The sequence below is a fragment of the Frieseomelitta varia genome, unplaced genomic scaffold (genome assembly GCF_011392965.1).
Source record: "Frieseomelitta varia isolate USP_RPSP 00005682 unplaced genomic scaffold, Fvar_1.2 scaffold_950, whole genome shotgun sequence".
Classification (NCBI taxonomy): domain Eukaryota; kingdom Metazoa; phylum Arthropoda; class Insecta; order Hymenoptera; family Apidae; genus Frieseomelitta; species Frieseomelitta varia.
Genome location: NW_025110757.1, coordinates 146,616 through 165,746, shown reverse-complemented (window position 1 = coordinate 165,746; position 19,131 = coordinate 146,616). Strand labels below are relative to the sequence as shown.

General features: G+C 29.9%; 1 protein-coding gene across 1 annotated transcript in view; it reads left to right on the top strand.

The window, feature by feature from the left end:
* The first annotated feature begins 8,430 nt into the window (after positions 1 to 8,430).
* LOC122538015 (fatty-acid amide hydrolase 2-like) overlaps positions 8,431 to 19,131 on the top strand; it is a 36,557-nt gene continuing 25,856 nt past the window's right edge. The window contains exons 1-4 of the mRNA XM_043671733.1: positions 8,431 to 8,737; positions 10,784 to 10,790; positions 11,977 to 12,309; positions 15,480 to 15,772. Of these exons, the coding sequence (XP_043527668.1) occupies positions 8,591 to 8,737; positions 10,784 to 10,790; positions 11,977 to 12,309; positions 15,480 to 15,772 (780 nt within the window). The 5' untranslated portion in view covers positions 8,431 to 8,590. The remainder of the gene's footprint in view (positions 8,738 to 10,783; positions 10,791 to 11,976; positions 12,310 to 15,479; positions 15,773 to 19,131) is intronic.

The following is a 19,131-nucleotide window of genomic DNA, read 5'->3' as shown; positions in this document are numbered from 1 at the left end:
TCAATTTTATAGCAACTTTCAGATTTTTAATCTTTAGATTTTTATTAAACTTGTAAATATATATTTGGTTTATATTCAGTGAACCAAATTAAAATCACTCTGAATAATGGAAACTATACTTTAGAATACTGAGTAAAGGATATTGCGAACTTAAACGATTCAATCGATAAATACCAAGAAGAACGCGGATATTCAGTTTACAAAGAATATCGTGATCGCAAAGAAATGATTTCTCTTGAAAAAGCAATCGAGGAAAAGAAAAGCTAGAGTATCATGATGAAGCAATATCTCTTAGGAAGAAAGAGAAAATTGATCCGAGAGAATCCAGAAAGTAAAGCTGGGGAAATTTGAAATAGATTTTAAAAAATAATAAAAATTGAAATATTCATGATAAATATTATTTGACCTAGTAAATATATTACATTCAAGTTCAATGAAAATAAAATATTTATGTTGCAGTTAAGAAACACTGAAGAGAAAAATATTTTTTTCATTCTTCATTTCCTAGTAACTATTTTCTATTTTATCAAGAAATAATAAATATTTGCACACCTAGTTTTTTTTTGCAATGTCTTTATAAAAACAAATGATACGAATATTTCCATAAAATATAGATATATCTAGGTTTCGCAATATCATTAAAAACAGATGATACATTAACAAATTCTGTTTTCACAAATAGTTTATTATATATAAGAGTAATACACAGTGGCAATTTGCAATAACGAGTAATATAATAATAATACAATAATAATATATAAGAAATATTATTATTAATGGAAAGGCTATAAAATGTAAGTTATATACAATATATGTCATGTATAAAATATTATCGAATGATATTAATATCACGAAAAAACTTCTCTTCAGTAAAAATAAAAATTAATTAAATTATCAAAATTTAATTCAATTAAGAACTAGTTATGTAGAATTCTTTTCTTCTGATTTCTATCGAAAGCGGGATATGACAAATATCGATTTTCGGTTAACTTTATTTTTGAATCTTGAATCTTTATTAAAGCAATTCAGGACTGGAAAGAAATAGATTTTTGAAATAGGTAAATAGAAATATATATTTTTATTTTTTCACATGATACAGAATATAATATATTTCTTTGAAGTATTTACGTAAAGAAATAATATTTTGAATACATATTTTAATATTAACTTATACAAATATCATTGTGAAACAAGTATTTCATGAAGATATAAAATAATAATATTTCAAACAATATTTCCATTAATTTTATTTCAACTAATAATAGTATTGTACAGGCAAACAGCTCCGAAATTTTACATTGCAGTAAAAATAATTTTATCGAAACATAAGTCGTTATTCTTATTTCAAATAGGATGTACTTTTTACATACATATTATTTTTTAACTTTTTACACACATATTATCTTTTATCTTTCAACTTTTTATTTAGAAACATAACTTACAAGAAATATTACCTGCGTATACACAAATGTGATCTTAAAATATTGAATAATATTTGGGAAACTGTTTTATTTCGAAACTCTTATTTTCGATTCTTCTATTTTCCTATATTTGAACCCGAATATAAATAGTATTTGCTCGATGATTTAAGTATTAAATGAAATAATATTTTAAAATGGTATTTGCTTATGGAAATAATTCGAATTCTCCAACCCCCTGAAGAAATTTAATTAATTTCTTTATTGAAGAAATAAATAAATTATTTATTGTTTAAATTTTACTATTTTCTATTTTAAATTTTATTATTTACTACTTATTGTTAAATTATGAAAAAATTATCTATTTAATTAATTTAACAATGCCAGACTAAGTTGTCAGTTTGAATTTTAAAAAGCTTTTTAATATGTTACAATGAAGGATTCATACTATATATAATAAATATGAATAATAAATTTCTCTTGATATTAAATGAAAAATTTTTCAGTATTGAACAAAATGTAGAGATAATAATGTAGAAAAAATAAAATTTCTAATATTATAACGAAATTATTACGTATAACAAAAAAATTAAAAGAAGTTTTCACTTTCTACTACATTTTCCTATTACATTTAATTTTTCTATTACATTTCCTATTACATTTAAAAACATTCTTGAAACTAAGAATAGCAACACGTATTAATTTTTGAATAATCTTCCATTTTTACTTTTAACATAAAATACTCTACTGTAAATATTAATTAATCTGACAAATTGCATTTCTTTTCTTTTAATATTTAATATGACAAATAACTGGATTAACAATATCTTTAATATGATAAAACTATGTCTTACAATTAGCAGTCTAAAGTATCTTGATAGATAAATTTTTTAAATAAGAAATTTTTTGAATATAAAAATTTTTACATTAATAACATTAATAACATTAATTACATTAATAAATAGAAATAGCATAGAAATATGTATTTTTTGTTAAATACTGATTATAAAATTGCAATTTTTAAAACCATGTGGTTCTTTACTCAAACCACAATACTGAGATCAATTTAAAAAATCTTTGAAGGTAACCTATTATGGAACAAAACAAAATAACTTCGAATAATATTAGTCTTGAATATTATTATAATAAATTCATTTTTAATGTATTACTCTGTCATGCAACTATTAGTTTAATTCTATAACGTTAACAAGTTATTTATTCGGCTTCGTTAAAAGTTGATATTTCAAAGTATTTGAGATTTATCATATTTCAACATTTATGTAAAAGAATCGAGTGTGTATATTCTAAAGGATAAATGTACGAGTCAGTTCGCGGAATTGTGTATAGCTAGTCATTTAGGTCAAAAACATAAAAATAATCCTCTTCAACATTCGAGAAATTTCATTATTGTTCACGCTTGTTGTTCTTGCTTCGGCATTTCCAACAATAATCGATCGTAAACACGCGTCGCTTTACGAAAATTTATTTTTCAAATTCAAATACTTCCTTCAATCCTCTTCTTTTCTTCCTTTTCATTTTTCTTTCCTTCTACTATTTCTTTCCTTTCGTTTTGTTTCGTTAATTAAATCTTTATATATTCATTCTTTCTCTTACTTGCGTTACTTTATTCAGTGAATCTTGTAATCGAGTATTTTATAAAGAAATGAAATTCACGATTTGACGAAGTCGTTTGTTATAAAAAGTATTTCGTGTAATTCAAATATATTTTATGGTAAGACCATTTTCATTATTCTTATTAGTTTTTAATTAGATATGGTAAGCATGAAGGAAGAAAAATTGTATTTAGAAAAGTAAAAGTAAAATAATACAATCAAGTTTATTTTGTATTTAAATTTATTTCTTATTTTTCCTAAAATTTTTTCAGAAGATCGTAAATAACAAAGATATTTAAATGTTACCATTTAAATACAACATTCTATATATTGTATTCTAGTATTTTAATTTTAATCATAGTTTGTAATATGTATGTAAATATACAGTTTGATATTATTCTGTTTGTAGGGTAAAATAAAGAAAGAAGACTACGAAAATAAGAAAGCGGAGTTCAGAAGTCTGTACGAAGCAAGAAGAGGAGGAAGAAATCAGGAGCGCAAAAAACGAAAAAAGATGTAGGAGTACATAAATAAAGAAAGGAAAAAGAAGACAAGCAGCAACAATAAAATTAAAATAGAAACATGGAGAGAACACTTCAAAAACTTGCTAGGAGGGACGGATGAAAAGATACAAGGGGAGAAGCAAGAGATGGTGAATACAGAGAATGACATAACAGAACTGACAGAGGAAGAGATAGAGAGACAAATAAAAAGGCTGAGACAGTCTTGCCCCGACAGCCGAACCGATCGGACGTACCATCGTGAATCGTACCGAAGTCGAGTACCACGGAATGAGAAGAGTCAGATAGGTTACAGTTAGCTGCGTTGGTGGCCACAACACAGCAGTGCGGGCATACAACCCGATTATAAGTGCACAGTGTGTTTGTGTAGTGTCGTGCGTGAGTACGCGTCATTCCACCATGACAACAAATAAAACCCAACTCAATACAGAAACCGGGATCTCCTCTGAACCCAAAAGCTCTTACGCTAATGCAACTAAAACGCAACAAGAATACTCCCCGACCCAGGACCAAGCCATAATCCTTCAATCAACTGACGGCATCACTATTAAAGAATATGCTAGAGCGATCGGCAACATCATAGAACCCAAAGCAATAAAATTCCTTTCTAGAATATCAAACGGTAGAATATGCATGTACCTGGACAGTAAACAGACAGTATCAAACCTAACACAAAAACACAGATCGATAGTGATAAATAAAGAAATCATAGAAATCAGACCGATGGTCCTTCCAGCTCAAAGAATCATTCTACCAAACGTCTCACCGATAATCCCGAGCAGTCAAATCGAAAACTTATTCAAGAAGAACAATATCAAATTACTATCCAACATCACGCTCCTAAAAGCAGGCATCACTGACCCAGACTTGTCCCACATACTAAATTTTAAAAGACAAGTGTACGTAGACTCAGAAGACGCCAAACACACCCCGAACTCCTTTACAATTATAATCGAAAACAACACATACAGAATATTCACACAGAATATTCACTTCTACAGAGAAACAAACATGTTTTACCTGCCAGCAAAAAGGACACATTGCAAACCAATGCCCAAATACAGAAAACCCAAGCAAAACCAACTCGCAAACCCACACACACAAAACCTCAACCTCACCTACACAGCCCCCAACCAAAGACCATATACCTGAAACAGAAAGACAAACTGATACAAGCATTAACAATGAAATCGAATCTCCAACAAAAGTTATCCTAGAATTACTTGAACCTAGGAAAGAAAAAGCAAAAGACCCCAAAGCAAACAAGACAGGTACCAAAAGAGCTCTATCCTCAGGGTCGGAAGAAACCAACAAAAACCCGGCAAAACCAAGTGACCCTGAACTAGACCCTAAAGGCCCAAATCCACAAATACTAAAAAAATACAACAGGAATCACGAACCAACCTTCAAGAAACCCAAATGCCCGGCGTCGCCGGCCTTCACGCTAGATAGAATCGACGACATGCTAAAACTTGCGAAAAAATACATCAACGACAAAAAAAAAAACAAATACTGGACTACTTACAATTGAAAAGCTTTTTAGAAAAAGCAATAGGAGCACCCAATCCGAACGAAATATCCAAACAATATACCACAAATACGACTGATTTAGCCGAACTACTAATAACAATTCACCCTCTACTAAAAAAAAGAACCATAAAAATCAGATTAAAAAAACTGTACAAAAAGATGACACATGACCTGACAGACCCAACTACACCTAACTGGTCATCGGAGGCTGACAGCGATCTACCAAGTTAACCAGGAAATCCCCACCACTACTCTGTACAGAACATTTATTTTAGATCGATACCGGCATTTAAATAAACTAACGGTATACGAGCTATCAGTCACCATGAAAAAAATAATTCAATTGAACATAAACGGATACTATAGACACTACGAGCAACTACAAATCATCCTCAAACAACACAACCCAACGATAATATGCCTTCAAGAAACTAACTTCAAAAACGAATACCAACCAACTTTAAAAGGGTACGTCACCTTCACAAAAAATAGGAAAAACACAAACCACGCTAGTGGAGGAACAACCATAGCGATCACAGAATCAGTGAGAGCCAAAGAAATTCCATTAATCACGAAGCTTGAAGCAATTGCAGTGGCCGTATCCCTCCCAAACCCAATAAACATATGCAACATATACCTCCCAAATAGCCTACCTCTACAGCTACAAGAACTAAAAGACCTTATCAGCCAAATACCACCACCAATGCTGATAGTAGGCGATTTTAACTGCCACAATTACCTTTGGGGATCCACAAAAACCGACAGTCGCAGAAAAACAATAGAGAAACTACTAGGAGATCCAAACCTCATCCTCCTCAATACAGGAAACCAAACACACTTCACAGTAAGTTCTGGAACACTCAGTGCAATAGACCTGTCAATATGCAGCAGCAAGATAGCACAATGCATGGAATGGAATACTCTAGAAGACTTACACGACAGTGACCACTTCCCAATAGTAATTAACTATGATGACCACTCCCCCCCGACTCAAATCCAACAAACGACCAAGTGGAACCTTAAAAAAATAGACTGGTTTAAATACAAAAAAAAAAAAAAAAAAATACGTGATCTTCTTCAAAATCTCCCACAGCACGACATTCACATAACCAATTTAAATAGCGCAATAGAAACACTTGAAGCAAGCATCAATGCAGCAATACAGGAAGCATGCCCTCCAAGGAAAAACAACAAGGAGAACAAAAAGAAACACTACACCCCCTGGTGGAACGAAGAATGCCAAGCTGCTCAAAAAGAAATCTACCAGGCTTTTAACAAAGCCAAAAAACATCCCACAGAAAACTTAATTAATTTCAAGAAACTGCGCACCAAATTCTGAAAACTAATCAAACAAATAAAAGGCTATCGTGGAATACATACACCTCAGCCATAATCAATCAAACCCCAACGGACGAAGTATGGAAGAAAATCAAGAACATCAACGGTAAAACATACAATTCAATAATCCAATTCCTTGACCTGGGAGACAATAAATACGCAACCGAACCAAAAGATATAGCAGAAGAACTCGCAAAGACCTTCCAAAAAAATTCTAACATTATCCACGATTCAACACCCGCCACGAATACCCCACACACTGCAACAATACCGAACAATAGCACGCAAACTGACCAACATTCTATCACGGAATCCGACATAAACACACCAATATCTTTAAAAGAAACTCACGTCCACGCTACAATTAACAAAAAATTTATCCCCTGGGCCACAACATTTCCAACGCTCTTATAAAACAACTTTCCGACGTTGGAATCGAATACCTGTTAAAAATATACAACTGTATATGGACCCAACAAACATTCCCAGACGCGTGGAGAAAAACGATCATAATATCGATTCCCAAACCAAACAAAGACAAACACATACCGGAAAACTACAGACTAATAGCCCTAACCAACTGCCTATTCAAAATCTTAGAGAAAATCGTCAACAAACGATTAAGATGGCAACTAAGAATCCAATAATATGCTCACACCCAACCAATATGGATATTTAGACAACATAGATCAACCACAGACATCTTAATAAACATTGAAACAAGCATAAGTGAAGCGTTCCTAAACAATGAATACCTCATTAAAATATGCCTGGGCATCGAAAAAGCATACGACACGATACAAAAAACTAAAATCATAAACACCCTGATCTCGTGGGGAATCAAAGGAAACATGCTCATCTACATTAAAAACTTCCTAAAAAGCAGATACATCCAAGTTAGAATCAATGGACTTTCCAACCCAACCATAATACAAAACGGAGTACCACAAGGGTCGGCAATCAGCGCCACCCTATTTCTAATAGGCATCAACGACATAACCAGAGATATAAAACCTCCGGTCCAAAGAAACCTGTTCGCAGACAACCTTACCCTTACATGCAGTGGAAGAAACATTAACACGACAATCGGGTTAATACAAACAAGCCTGAACGAGTTAACCAGATGGTCAAAAAATTCAGGTCTCAACTTTTCCCCCAAAAAACTAAATTTATAGTCTTCTCCAAAAAACAAAAATTGCTCCAAAATATACCGAAACTATATATGGAGAAGGTCGAGATAAACAGAGTCAACAGCATAAAGCTTCTCGGACTAACTTTCGACCAAAAACTGACATGGCTTACTTAAAAGCCTTCAAACAGGTATGCTCCCAACGTATCAATATCATAAAGGCCCTTGCCCACTACACCTGGGGAGCAGACCAAGAAATTCTCTTAAAAACCTATCAAGCGCTAATAAGAAGCAAATTGGACTATGGATCAATAGTATACAATTCAGCCAAACCTAACATAATCAAAATAATAGAACCCATCCAAACACAGCACTCAGACTAGCCACAGGAAGCTACCGCACAAGTCCAATAACCAGCATACTATTTGAAGCCAAGGAAATGCCCCTCGAACAGAGAAGAAAATTACTCAGCCTCAGATACGCTATAAAAATAGCGTCAACACCGAATAACCCAACATATAACAACACCTTTGCCGACAGACTAATAGACCACCATAACAGAAACTCAAGACTCCCGGCACCATTCCGTACAAGACTCAAAAAATATCTCAATACAACAGAAATCACTTCAACACCTATTGTCGAACGCAACCACGGAAAAATAGCCCCATGGATATTAAAAACACTAGAAACAAACACCGACCTGGCTAATAAAAAAGAAAAAAAAGAAAATGAAAAAAACACAGAACACAAACAGGATTTTCAGAAACAAACACCTACAAGAACTACCACAAGATATATACAAACGCTTCCAAAACGAAACACGGAATAGGATTCGCAATAGTCACAGAAAACTCCATTAAAAAATAACGACTCTCCAAACACACATCCATCCTGACCGCTGAAGCATACGCGATACTTGAAGCACTACGGCACATCCAAGAAAACAAATATCAATCAGTGGTAATCTATACAGATTCCTTGACTACAATAAACGCGACAACAAACATCAATAGCAACAAAAACAACGAAGTCATACAAATGATTCAAGAAACATATACCGAACTTACTAACGACCATAAACATATAATAATCACCTGGATCCCGTCACACCAGGGAATTGAAGGAAACGAACAAGCCGACTCCTTAGCCAAAGAAGCAACACTCAACCAAACAAAAGAAACCAACATCCCAATCCCACACCAAGACCTACTAGCTTCAACGATCAAACTGGAAAGAGAAGAATGGAACAGAATTTGGACTACGACAAATAGAACCAAAATACACGATATAGCACACCATTTTTATCAAAAAATACCAAACAACAATCTAAGCAGAAAAGAAAGGATAGCTGTGACCAGGCTTCGAATCGGACATTCTAAGATCACACACGAATACCTCCTAACCAAAACAGAACCACCTTTCTGCAACACCTGCAACCTACAAATCACCACTCAGCACCTGCTACATGAATGCAGAAAATACCGAAGCATAAGAAGTATTAATATGGATTAAATCAAAACACCGCTCTAACCTGCCAGAAACAAAAAAAAAAACGTTATCAACTACCTAAAGGAGACCCAACTACTAGACCAGTTATAAAGAGTCAATTTCGACACGTCGCTAAAGACCTCGTAGTTGATGCGATGCTAAACCCCTATATAAAAAAAAAAAGGATATGCATTTTTGTATTTACGTATATTTTTACGTTTAATAATGTTCGTTATTCACCTAAAGTAAAAAGCAAAATATCACTATTACGCATTGTACAGAAGTACAATTTTGTATTCTTCTTAATTTTGTATTCTTCTTGGTCATTATTGATCATATCAGTTAATCAGTTTATTATGAATTGAAATCTTTATCCAGCAACGGTGATTTCTTTTTATAATATTGTACGCAATAATAAGAACACAAATCTTTTCTATGTTCATAATTACCATTTTATTGTATATTTCAAACTGCGGAATAGGTAGACAGATATAGACGATTCTTTTTCTGAGAATAATTGTCTTCAAAAATAACTCTCGGCGAGCATTGTAGAAACTTTTTCAGAAAGTTTTTAAAGCTGCTCTCAAATGGATACACAATTTGAAAGTATTCTCGAGAGCATCTTCCGCTAGAGACTCTTAATATATCCTGAAATGACATTTGAATCAAAACTTTTGTTTGTCTGGATATTACAATAGAGTCAAAATAGTCTGTTTATAAAAAATTATTGTAATAAAATTAAATGTATTGTCTAAATCTCATATTACTGCTTAATTCTGTTTTGGAGTAAAAATTACTAGGTGATGGCATTGGCATTGGCATTGAAAACCGATTCTCGGAGAGTTATTTTCAGAAAACGAAATTTATTTGTTTTGAAAGTAGCTCTCTGAAAGTAATGTTACTACATTTTCATCTGAGAATAAATTATTGCTGATAATCTCAGAAAAGAAACTATAATTTGTTCAATTGATATTGATACTACATCAAGGACTGATATTGCATCTATCAGTGGCGATGACTGCTATAGAGTGATGAAATTAGTAAACGAAAATAAAAATGACTATGTTTTCATTATTCACAAAATATATACTTAAAAAGTTCAAATACTACTCATTATGTTAAAATAATTTCAATCGGATGAATCGCAGAGTTTTTTTTATCATTCGGAGAATGGAAAACTAATATAAATTATTTGCGATCATCTTTCAAGTATCAATTGCAGTTACTAATGCATTACATCGAATTAAATTACATTTTCTGTATCAATAATAATAATAACCAATAATTGCATTGATAATAACATATATAAATAATTTTCAAACATTGATACTGATGAGGCATTAACAATAATAATAATGGAAACAGTTGTCACAACAAATAAGAAACAAATCAATTTCGTGTTATGCATTAAAACTACAAGAAAACAACGTCTATTACGTTTAATAATTACAATTAATGAAGATTGGCATGTCAATAATAAAATAAACAGTATGGTCTATGTATAATAAAACGCATATAAATATGGTTACAAATCTACGTATTTTTCGTATGCCTAGTTATCATTGTGAATATTCGGGTATCGGATCGGGTAAAACTTAAGTATACTACTTGTTTTCTATTTTGAGATAGAACCTGATACTCGGATACTCGAAACCAGAATATGCATTTAGTTTTTATGCATTATCATCCATTGTCATTAAATTTATTGATTAAATAATAAAAATACATACGTATGTTACAAATGAGGCAATTTCGAAATTGTTCGAAGGCAGAAAATCCGTCGCTATTTACTGTTTCATGATTTACGACCGGATCTCCACTAAACTTGGGAAATCACAGCAAATGTTTAGAATATTATAATAAGAGGATCTAGCCACAGATTGGAAATTATGACAAACTTGGTAAGACTGTGTTTAACCGTTCAATACTTACTTCAGAACTTTTTGAATCGAGAAGTTTGCGAGTTTTACAGAATCTTAGACAATCTATTGAAATCTTAGAAATATTAGATAGTCTATTGAAATCATGAATATGGTATATATCTTTGCTTCAGCCATGTTGATATACAGAATTTATTTTTCAATAACCAATATTATTTTTGTTATTAATATATCATTCATTGGTGTCAGGATTAACTTTTAGCGAAAGATATTGTCCATAATCTATTAAAAAAGATATGAATGAATGAAAGAATAGCAATTAATACCGATAGTACATCGAATTTTAAAGTTCGTATTTTAGAAGCAGTAGGTTATTGAGGAAACAAATTGTGATTTCTTGAGTGTTGTGATATATCTTTATTTGTTTGCGAGCGATTTGAAACGTAGATTTTTATGGCGAAATTTGCACCGTTGGGCAGAGGTCAGTTTCATAAAGTAATTTTTTAGCAATTTTTAAAGCATTTACTTTATGGACCTAATGGTAGGTACTGCCCAGCAATGCTTCCCTCACATTACGTTTACAACTTGGCCTGGGTAGTGTCTCTTACACGTATCATGATGTGCTAAAAATACAAAATTGTATTATGGAAATAAAAGAATGTTGAATGTTAGCGATAAAAATATACAATAAAAAAATCATTTAAAAATTTTAATATGATCTTTATAAGATATTTCAAAGTTATCGCTATGTTATAGGTAACTTCACAATATGCTCCCCTTGAAATCATACAATTTTTTTTGTTTGAAACATTTTTTCGTATCATTAATATTTGATTGAGCTTTTCTCGTTGAATCAGACATATCGTATATTTTCAATCGGCAGCACTTGATCAATCAAGAACTGTTCTAGTGTGCGTGCTCAATTTTTGTTTTTAATTATTTACTTAGAGATATTTATGTACATTTGTACTTTAACTTATTCTATACTTATATTACAACATGATTAAATTAAATCAATTCTCGGATTTACTGAGAAATTTGGTTGTTATGATTATTTAGGCATGCTTCACACAATGGGTTTAGTAAGTAGGTGTACTTTCCGTTCTGAAGAAGATGCAACTGTAATACGTTTTGTGAAAAATGCCGGTGGAATTTTGATTGCAAAAACAAATGTACCTGAACTAAATTTGTGGACTGAATCAAGAAATAATGTATATGGACAAACATGTAATCCATATAATACCACTAGAAATGTTGGTGGAAGCAGTGGTGGGGAAGCAGCAATTATTTCTGCCTGTGGGAGTGCATTTTCCATTGCCAGTGATATTGGTGGTTCTACTCGAATGCCAGCCTTCTTTAATGGAGCGTTTGGATTTAAACCAACTGGAGGTTTTTATACTTATAATATTAATATATTATCTATATCTAAATATTTAGGTATATACTTATATTTAATGCATGCAACAAACTGATTTTCTTGTTATTGAAAAATTTTTCAAGTTCTACTATAAATAGTATTTTTAAGTTCTACTGTAATATTTTTTATTTTTAAGTTATTTTTATATCTCTTTAATGATAAGGATGTAATCCACCAAACCGCTTAGGATGAAATTGCAAAAGAAAGAAAATCACTATATATAAATAAAAATTTATGAATAAGTGCAAGTAGAATAGAAAAGTATATCTAATACACTTAATATTCCTAATATTCCTAACACACAATGATATTCTTGATAGTAAAATATCAAGAGTAAAAAACATTGCTAAAAACGAGAGTTCAGAAGGAAATAAGATTTTTTCCAAGAATGTTTTACTAATGAATATGAATAAAACTGAGTACTTGTTTAAAATCATATATTTTCATTAAATTATAATTTAATACAATTATAAAATCTCTATTTTTATTATTTTATAACCTATTTTAATCGATTTTAATAAATATTATTTATTAACTAATTCTGGAATAAATAGAAATGAATAATTGATAAAAGGTTTAGTTTTATCTGCAAAAATAAGTGAAAAATGTAAAATAATAATACTTTTCTGTTTAAAATTTCATTTTCAAAAAAATAAAATTTGAATATGTTTATTTAATCCATTCAATCTTCAAATATTTTTTACTTTGCGATCTTGATTTATCGTCAGTACTTCATGTGAACATATTGCTTTATTCTGTTACATATTAATAAGATAAGAGTAATATTACAGTAATGTATATTTTCCTTTTTATATATATACATAAATGACATAAAATTGTTAGAGATTGACAAATATTCGTAGACTCAAATAATGCGTTTTGTTCAAATCATGCACTATGAACTTGAATCATAATAATGCATTTTGGTCCAGATTATTCACTGCAAGTCTGACTCATAGCTTAAGCCAATGAATTAAGTAAATATTACAATAAGAGCTCCATATTTGCTGGAATTAGGGTACTGAAATCTCAGTCGAGTTGTAGCGAATCCTATTATATATGCAGGTATATTACTATATACATTTTTTTTACTCTCTATATCATTTTATTAGTTTATTGTACGTATATAGATATTACTAATCAATGATATTATTATTGCACCAGTTTTAAAATTTTCATTATAATACTCTTAGACTAATTAAAAACCTTTAATAAATAAGTTGCAAAGAAACCACGTTGATCAACTCTATAAATTAAAATATAAAAAAGAAATATGATTATAAACATTATCTTTTAAGACCTATTTTGAAATTTATGGTTATTTATACTATTTTTTATAACAAATAAATTCGGAAAAATAAATCCTTTGTGTCGCAAATAAGTAAATAAATGGTTGTTAAATAAAGTTGTTAAATGGTGAGATCGTATGTTCACTGATTCTATTCGATCGGAAATCGTCGGACTGCCCGAAATTTTTGAGCTATCCGAAATCGTTGGGCTACCCGAAATCATCGGGCTACCCGCCCGAGCCCGCTCGACTTTGTGTAAGTCAAACAAACGGGTACCCGTAATTTCATGTACCCGCACACCTCTAGTAGCGATGAATATTATTTATTGGGCTAGAGCAGAAAGCTCCCACTACTATTCTAGTGTAGTATCCTAAATATATTATTATGTATGAGACAGCTTCTTTAGTGCATTTGGGTTAGCGGAATCGTAGACAATTGATCCATTATCGAATTTAGATCTAACTATAGTTTTATAATATAGTTTATAAAATTATTAATATTAATTTAAATATATTCAGACATTGATTGCTGTCGACTTTAAGTTTGTTAATATGAAATAATTGGGAGCCAAAAATTAATTCTAACAACTTGATAGAGGATGTTTTAGGATTTTAGGATTTGATTATTTAGGACTTGATTAGTTAGTTTTATGTAGATTTTTACTGACTTGGAGCTTGAAGTTTGAAACCTGAAATAAATGACCAATTTAGTGTTTTTTGTAGGTAAAAATGAAAGGCAAAGAAGTTTCTCTCTTTGTAAATTAAAGTTTAAACTTTTTGGCGGAAATTTAGTTTGTTGAATCATATGTATCCCTGATTATGTCTGTGTCGATTGATGGATCGATAACACTGATGATGCATCATTTTTTTCTGCATTTCCTATATTTGTTGAGTTTTTATGCGAAGTGTTTGTATTGTCTTTTAAATTATGTGCGAGAAACCAGAATCTCGTATATTCTACATCGGAGGTCAGTCATTTGATAAAACAATTCTTTGCGATAGATTTTGTAAGGGACTGTGGTGTATGTTATTGATATATTTATTTATTATACTATTGTATTTTATGACTAGAAAATTTATATAATAAAAAATTTCTCGTTGTAGTTTTGCTGTCGAGATAAATGCAGATTCTGTCATTAAATATGCGAGAAAAAAATCGGATGACGTTGAGACTGCTTATTGTTAGTAGTAATATTGCTGGAACATGTTCTTTAACGATTACGCCTTCTATGATATCTATTATAAATGTCTGTTTCTTGGGAAATGTGTTGTTTCTCGTGGCTGGAAACGTAAAATTTGATAAGTTGATTGTGTAAACAAAAAATTCCGTAGGCTATAATTAGGTAATATGGGTGATTTCATTAGATTTCTGTATAGAGGAGTATACAGGATTAGGGTTATTGATACTATAATTGACGGAATAATATAAATCTGATCAATATTCAATATTTTCACAAGATTTACTGAATATTAAATATTTAATTTTTGAACTTGAGTTGAAGATTGAAAATGAAAGAAAATACAAAATACAGATTACACTGCTATACTTATTGTAATAATTCTTCAAGTGAAAGTGATAATTAAAAGTTAATTCGCTTACTTTAATTGTAAGATGACTTTTATCGAAAATTTCTGCACTTCTACGAAAGAGAAGCACTTCTGGCTTATGGTTTTATGCCTGAGGAACTGAATCTATCATTATGAATTAAATGTATATAATAGCTTTTATTTTCGAAGAATAATGGTACTCAGTTTTACTCTTATTTATAATTTTTTATTTTCTGAGACATGAATTTTGAATTGGATATCTTACAGAAGAGTGTTCGAAATGTTTAAAGAATTCTTGATTCGTAGGTTTAACGCCACTGAAGGGTATTGGACTTCGAAAAGAAAATTATCCTAATTCAATGGCAGAAGCAGGCCCAATATGTAAAAAAGCAGAAGATTTAATACCTATTTTGAAAACTATAATTGGAGAGAAAGCATCTTTACTCAATCTAGATGCAGAAGTAGATATAAGATGTCTTAATATTTTTTACCAAGAAAGTTCAGGTGATATAAGAACAAGTAGAGTAAATTGGGAAATGCGAACTGCTCTTTTAAAAGCTGTGCAACATTTTAAAGAAATTACTGGATCCGTAACAAAAGTAAGTTCTTAAATATAATTTCTTAATAATTATAATAATTATAATAATAATTATTTCTAAATAATTAATTAATTGATGTGTAAATATAATTCTCCATAACTTTGACTATTATATATTGTGTATTTATTGAATATTTTTAAATTCCAATTGTATTTACTTGTTACATTATGATTTTTCTTCTTCATCTGGTTAATCTCTTGTAATATTTGTTTTTCTATATATTATACTTTGTAGTTTTTTCTTTTCTATCTTACCATTGTTTCATTTTATCTACGCTTACTATTTTTTTTAGTAAATTCATTGTCTGTCCCGCCATTTGGCCTTTCCAATTTTATTTTAATTTTCTTCATAATTAGAACATTTCTAACACTTGTCTTCAATTTCTCTCATAACTTGTCGACAATAAACTTTTTTTCCATAATATTAAACTCTAATGTTTTGTTTTCATAGTGCTCCACATTACTTTTATTCCTAAATATCACCTCAATTGTTGCCTAATCTTCCTTTTCGACTTCTTCGTTTTCTATTTTATTAGAAATTTTTGTTAGAAATTAGTGATCTAAGTATACGTTTCTCATACGATTTGATAATGGTGGCAATGATTCTATACTGTTTAGAATAATGATACACAATTCGTAGTCCGTTTTGAAAATTTTTACGGTTTATAAATCTTTTGAATTCTTTTTTATTTACAAAACTTTTAAAAATTATATTTCAATTATGTTAAATACATGTATTCAATTGTAAAAACAGTATAGAAACCATTCTGTTTAACAATTGTTTGTACATTGAAGGGAGGAAAAAGGAGAAAGAGATTCATTGCAGCTTGATATTGCATATGGCTCTTTATGTTGTGCATTATTAAATTAGAACACAGAACATAGAACATAGTTAATCACCATTTCTCTTCTATTTTCTACAAAGATGAATTCTCGGTTTGTATTTCCATTTATATTACCGTTTAAGATATTCTAGTCTCTTAATCAAATGTAGTAATTTTTCTTCTGCGTTCAATTTTTTTCTATTTTTCATTCTTATATCAATTTTCGCTTTTTCTATATTCTTTCATTCATATCCTCTCCCATCTTTTGTCTCCTATTCTCTGCATTAGTATTCTCATCCTTTTTCTTTATATAGTATCCATACTTTTTAAATTTAAAAAAAAACTTTTTCTGAAGTTCCTTTATGCTAAATCCTGTAATTCTGATTTACTTTTATTTTCTACTGTTTATTGTTTCTTTGTATCAGTTACAGTTCTTCTTTTGACTTTTCTCTTGATTCCTTGACTTTTTTCTTGACATTGTGTATACATGTTCCTTTAATAACTTTTTTTCTAGTTCTTTTCAATTCTTGCTTTCTATCTAAATTTCTTACTAATTAACAAATAAAAATCTCTGATATAATTCAAAAATTCAATGTTTTTCTTTGCTATATCTGCATCGTTTCAAAATAATAAATTCTCCTTTCTTTCTTTTTCTTTTTTTTCCTTTCCCTCTTATTTTTTTAATAAAAATTTCTACTACTATTTTTTTTTTAATTTTTATTTCTTTTATAAAATTTTATTGTTTTTTATTTCTTTTATAAAATTTTCCTATTTTATACATATACACACACATACATATATATATATATATATATATATAAAATTATATTCCTTGTAGCAAATATACAATAAAACATAAATTAAAAATAAAAGAAAAAGAAACAATAACCTTGAGAATTTCGGTACATGTACTAACAATTCTGAACTTGTTGAAAGATTAATCTGAGTAATTTTTCTATGTCAATTTCTGAGTTGTTTATTTAGTAGATCAGGTTTACAATTAGTTGATTTTCTTTTAAGTTTTCTAGGAAAACCTGAACAGCAGTTTGCCGCAAGCAGATTTGTACGTTTCTCTATTCTTTATTGATATACTTTTAATATGGTATTATTTCCTTTGCTACTGTAAGGATTCCTAAAATTTTCTTGATGTCATCGTTTTCTACAATGATGCACTTAGAATAGTTCTTAGTATAACGGATTGAAGATTTTCTATTTTTGTAATATTTGACTTATATTCCAGATTTGCAATCCATACGTTCATATTGGTTTTATTATGATTTTATAGACTGGAAGTTTGTTTTTTGTATCTAATTTGGATCTTCTCATTGGAAGTCAGTACATGTTTTTCGTAGTCATTTTTATTTGCTCGATCTTTTATATATATATTTATAAATTTTTTTTCCAATTTAATTTGCTATCCAGATGGAGTCAAAGATATTTGACGGATTCTACTTTGATTTTTGAATTTTGGAAAATTTATTTTGGAAGTTGATTTCCTATTTTGAAAGAGCGAAGACAATATGTGAGCTAAATTTATTTTAATTTCATTGTCATCTTCAATTTACAATTCCTTTTACATGATTTTGTAGGTTGCAATTTCAATGTTTTCATGTGTAAAGAGAATAGCTATGTCATCTAAAATATACATTTCAGTGTTTGAATATTGATATATCAACAGTAAATAATGAATACAGCAGAAGCCCGAGGATACTTCCTTGCGGTACGTCAGCATAAACTTTGTTGGGTGATGAGGTTGTGTTGCTGATTTTGAAAAGTCAAATCTATTTAAGAAGTAACAAAAAACAACTGCGTAAATTAATAGGATTTAGTTATAATTTTTCTAATAGTCTTTTATGCTAAATTTTATCGAGTGTCTTTTCTATAAACATCTAAAAAGATTGTTGTGCAGTATTTGCCTTCCTTCATGGTGCAGATTATTTTATTGATCATGCAGTATATTGTGTTGTGGTTTTCCTTAAATCTGTAATCTGGAATTAAGCTTTCACAGCTTTTAAGTTGCGATTTCATACATTAGTTTTTTATAAATAGTTTTTTTTTATCATTTTGGAAATAATTTTTGTCTTGGAAATAAAAATGTATATCCTTTAGGATATATATTTTCCGGGTTTCTGCACACTTTCAAATCTATGGGAAATATCCTATTCTAAAAATTGCATTAACTATTGTTGTTAGATATCTTATTTATTTGAAAGTTATTTTGGTTGTCTTTACGTGGCTTGTTATTCTTTAATCTTGTTAGCACATATTTCCTTTTATTTTATTGTGACTTTGTGGAGTAATAATACCATTGCCTGACAAGTTGATAACCCATGAAAATTTTCGTAAAAATTTTTTGCAAGTAATTGGTTATAGTTTTTAAATTAGATACTTGCCTCTGTGGATTTTGTTCAACTTTTGTCCTGTTTTTAAATTGGAGATATAAAAATAGTTTTCTGAGTTTTTTTTGTACCCTTCTACAGCGAAGAACTTATTCCTCCTGTATTCTTTGTGAAGTTAGTGAATTATTTTACGAATT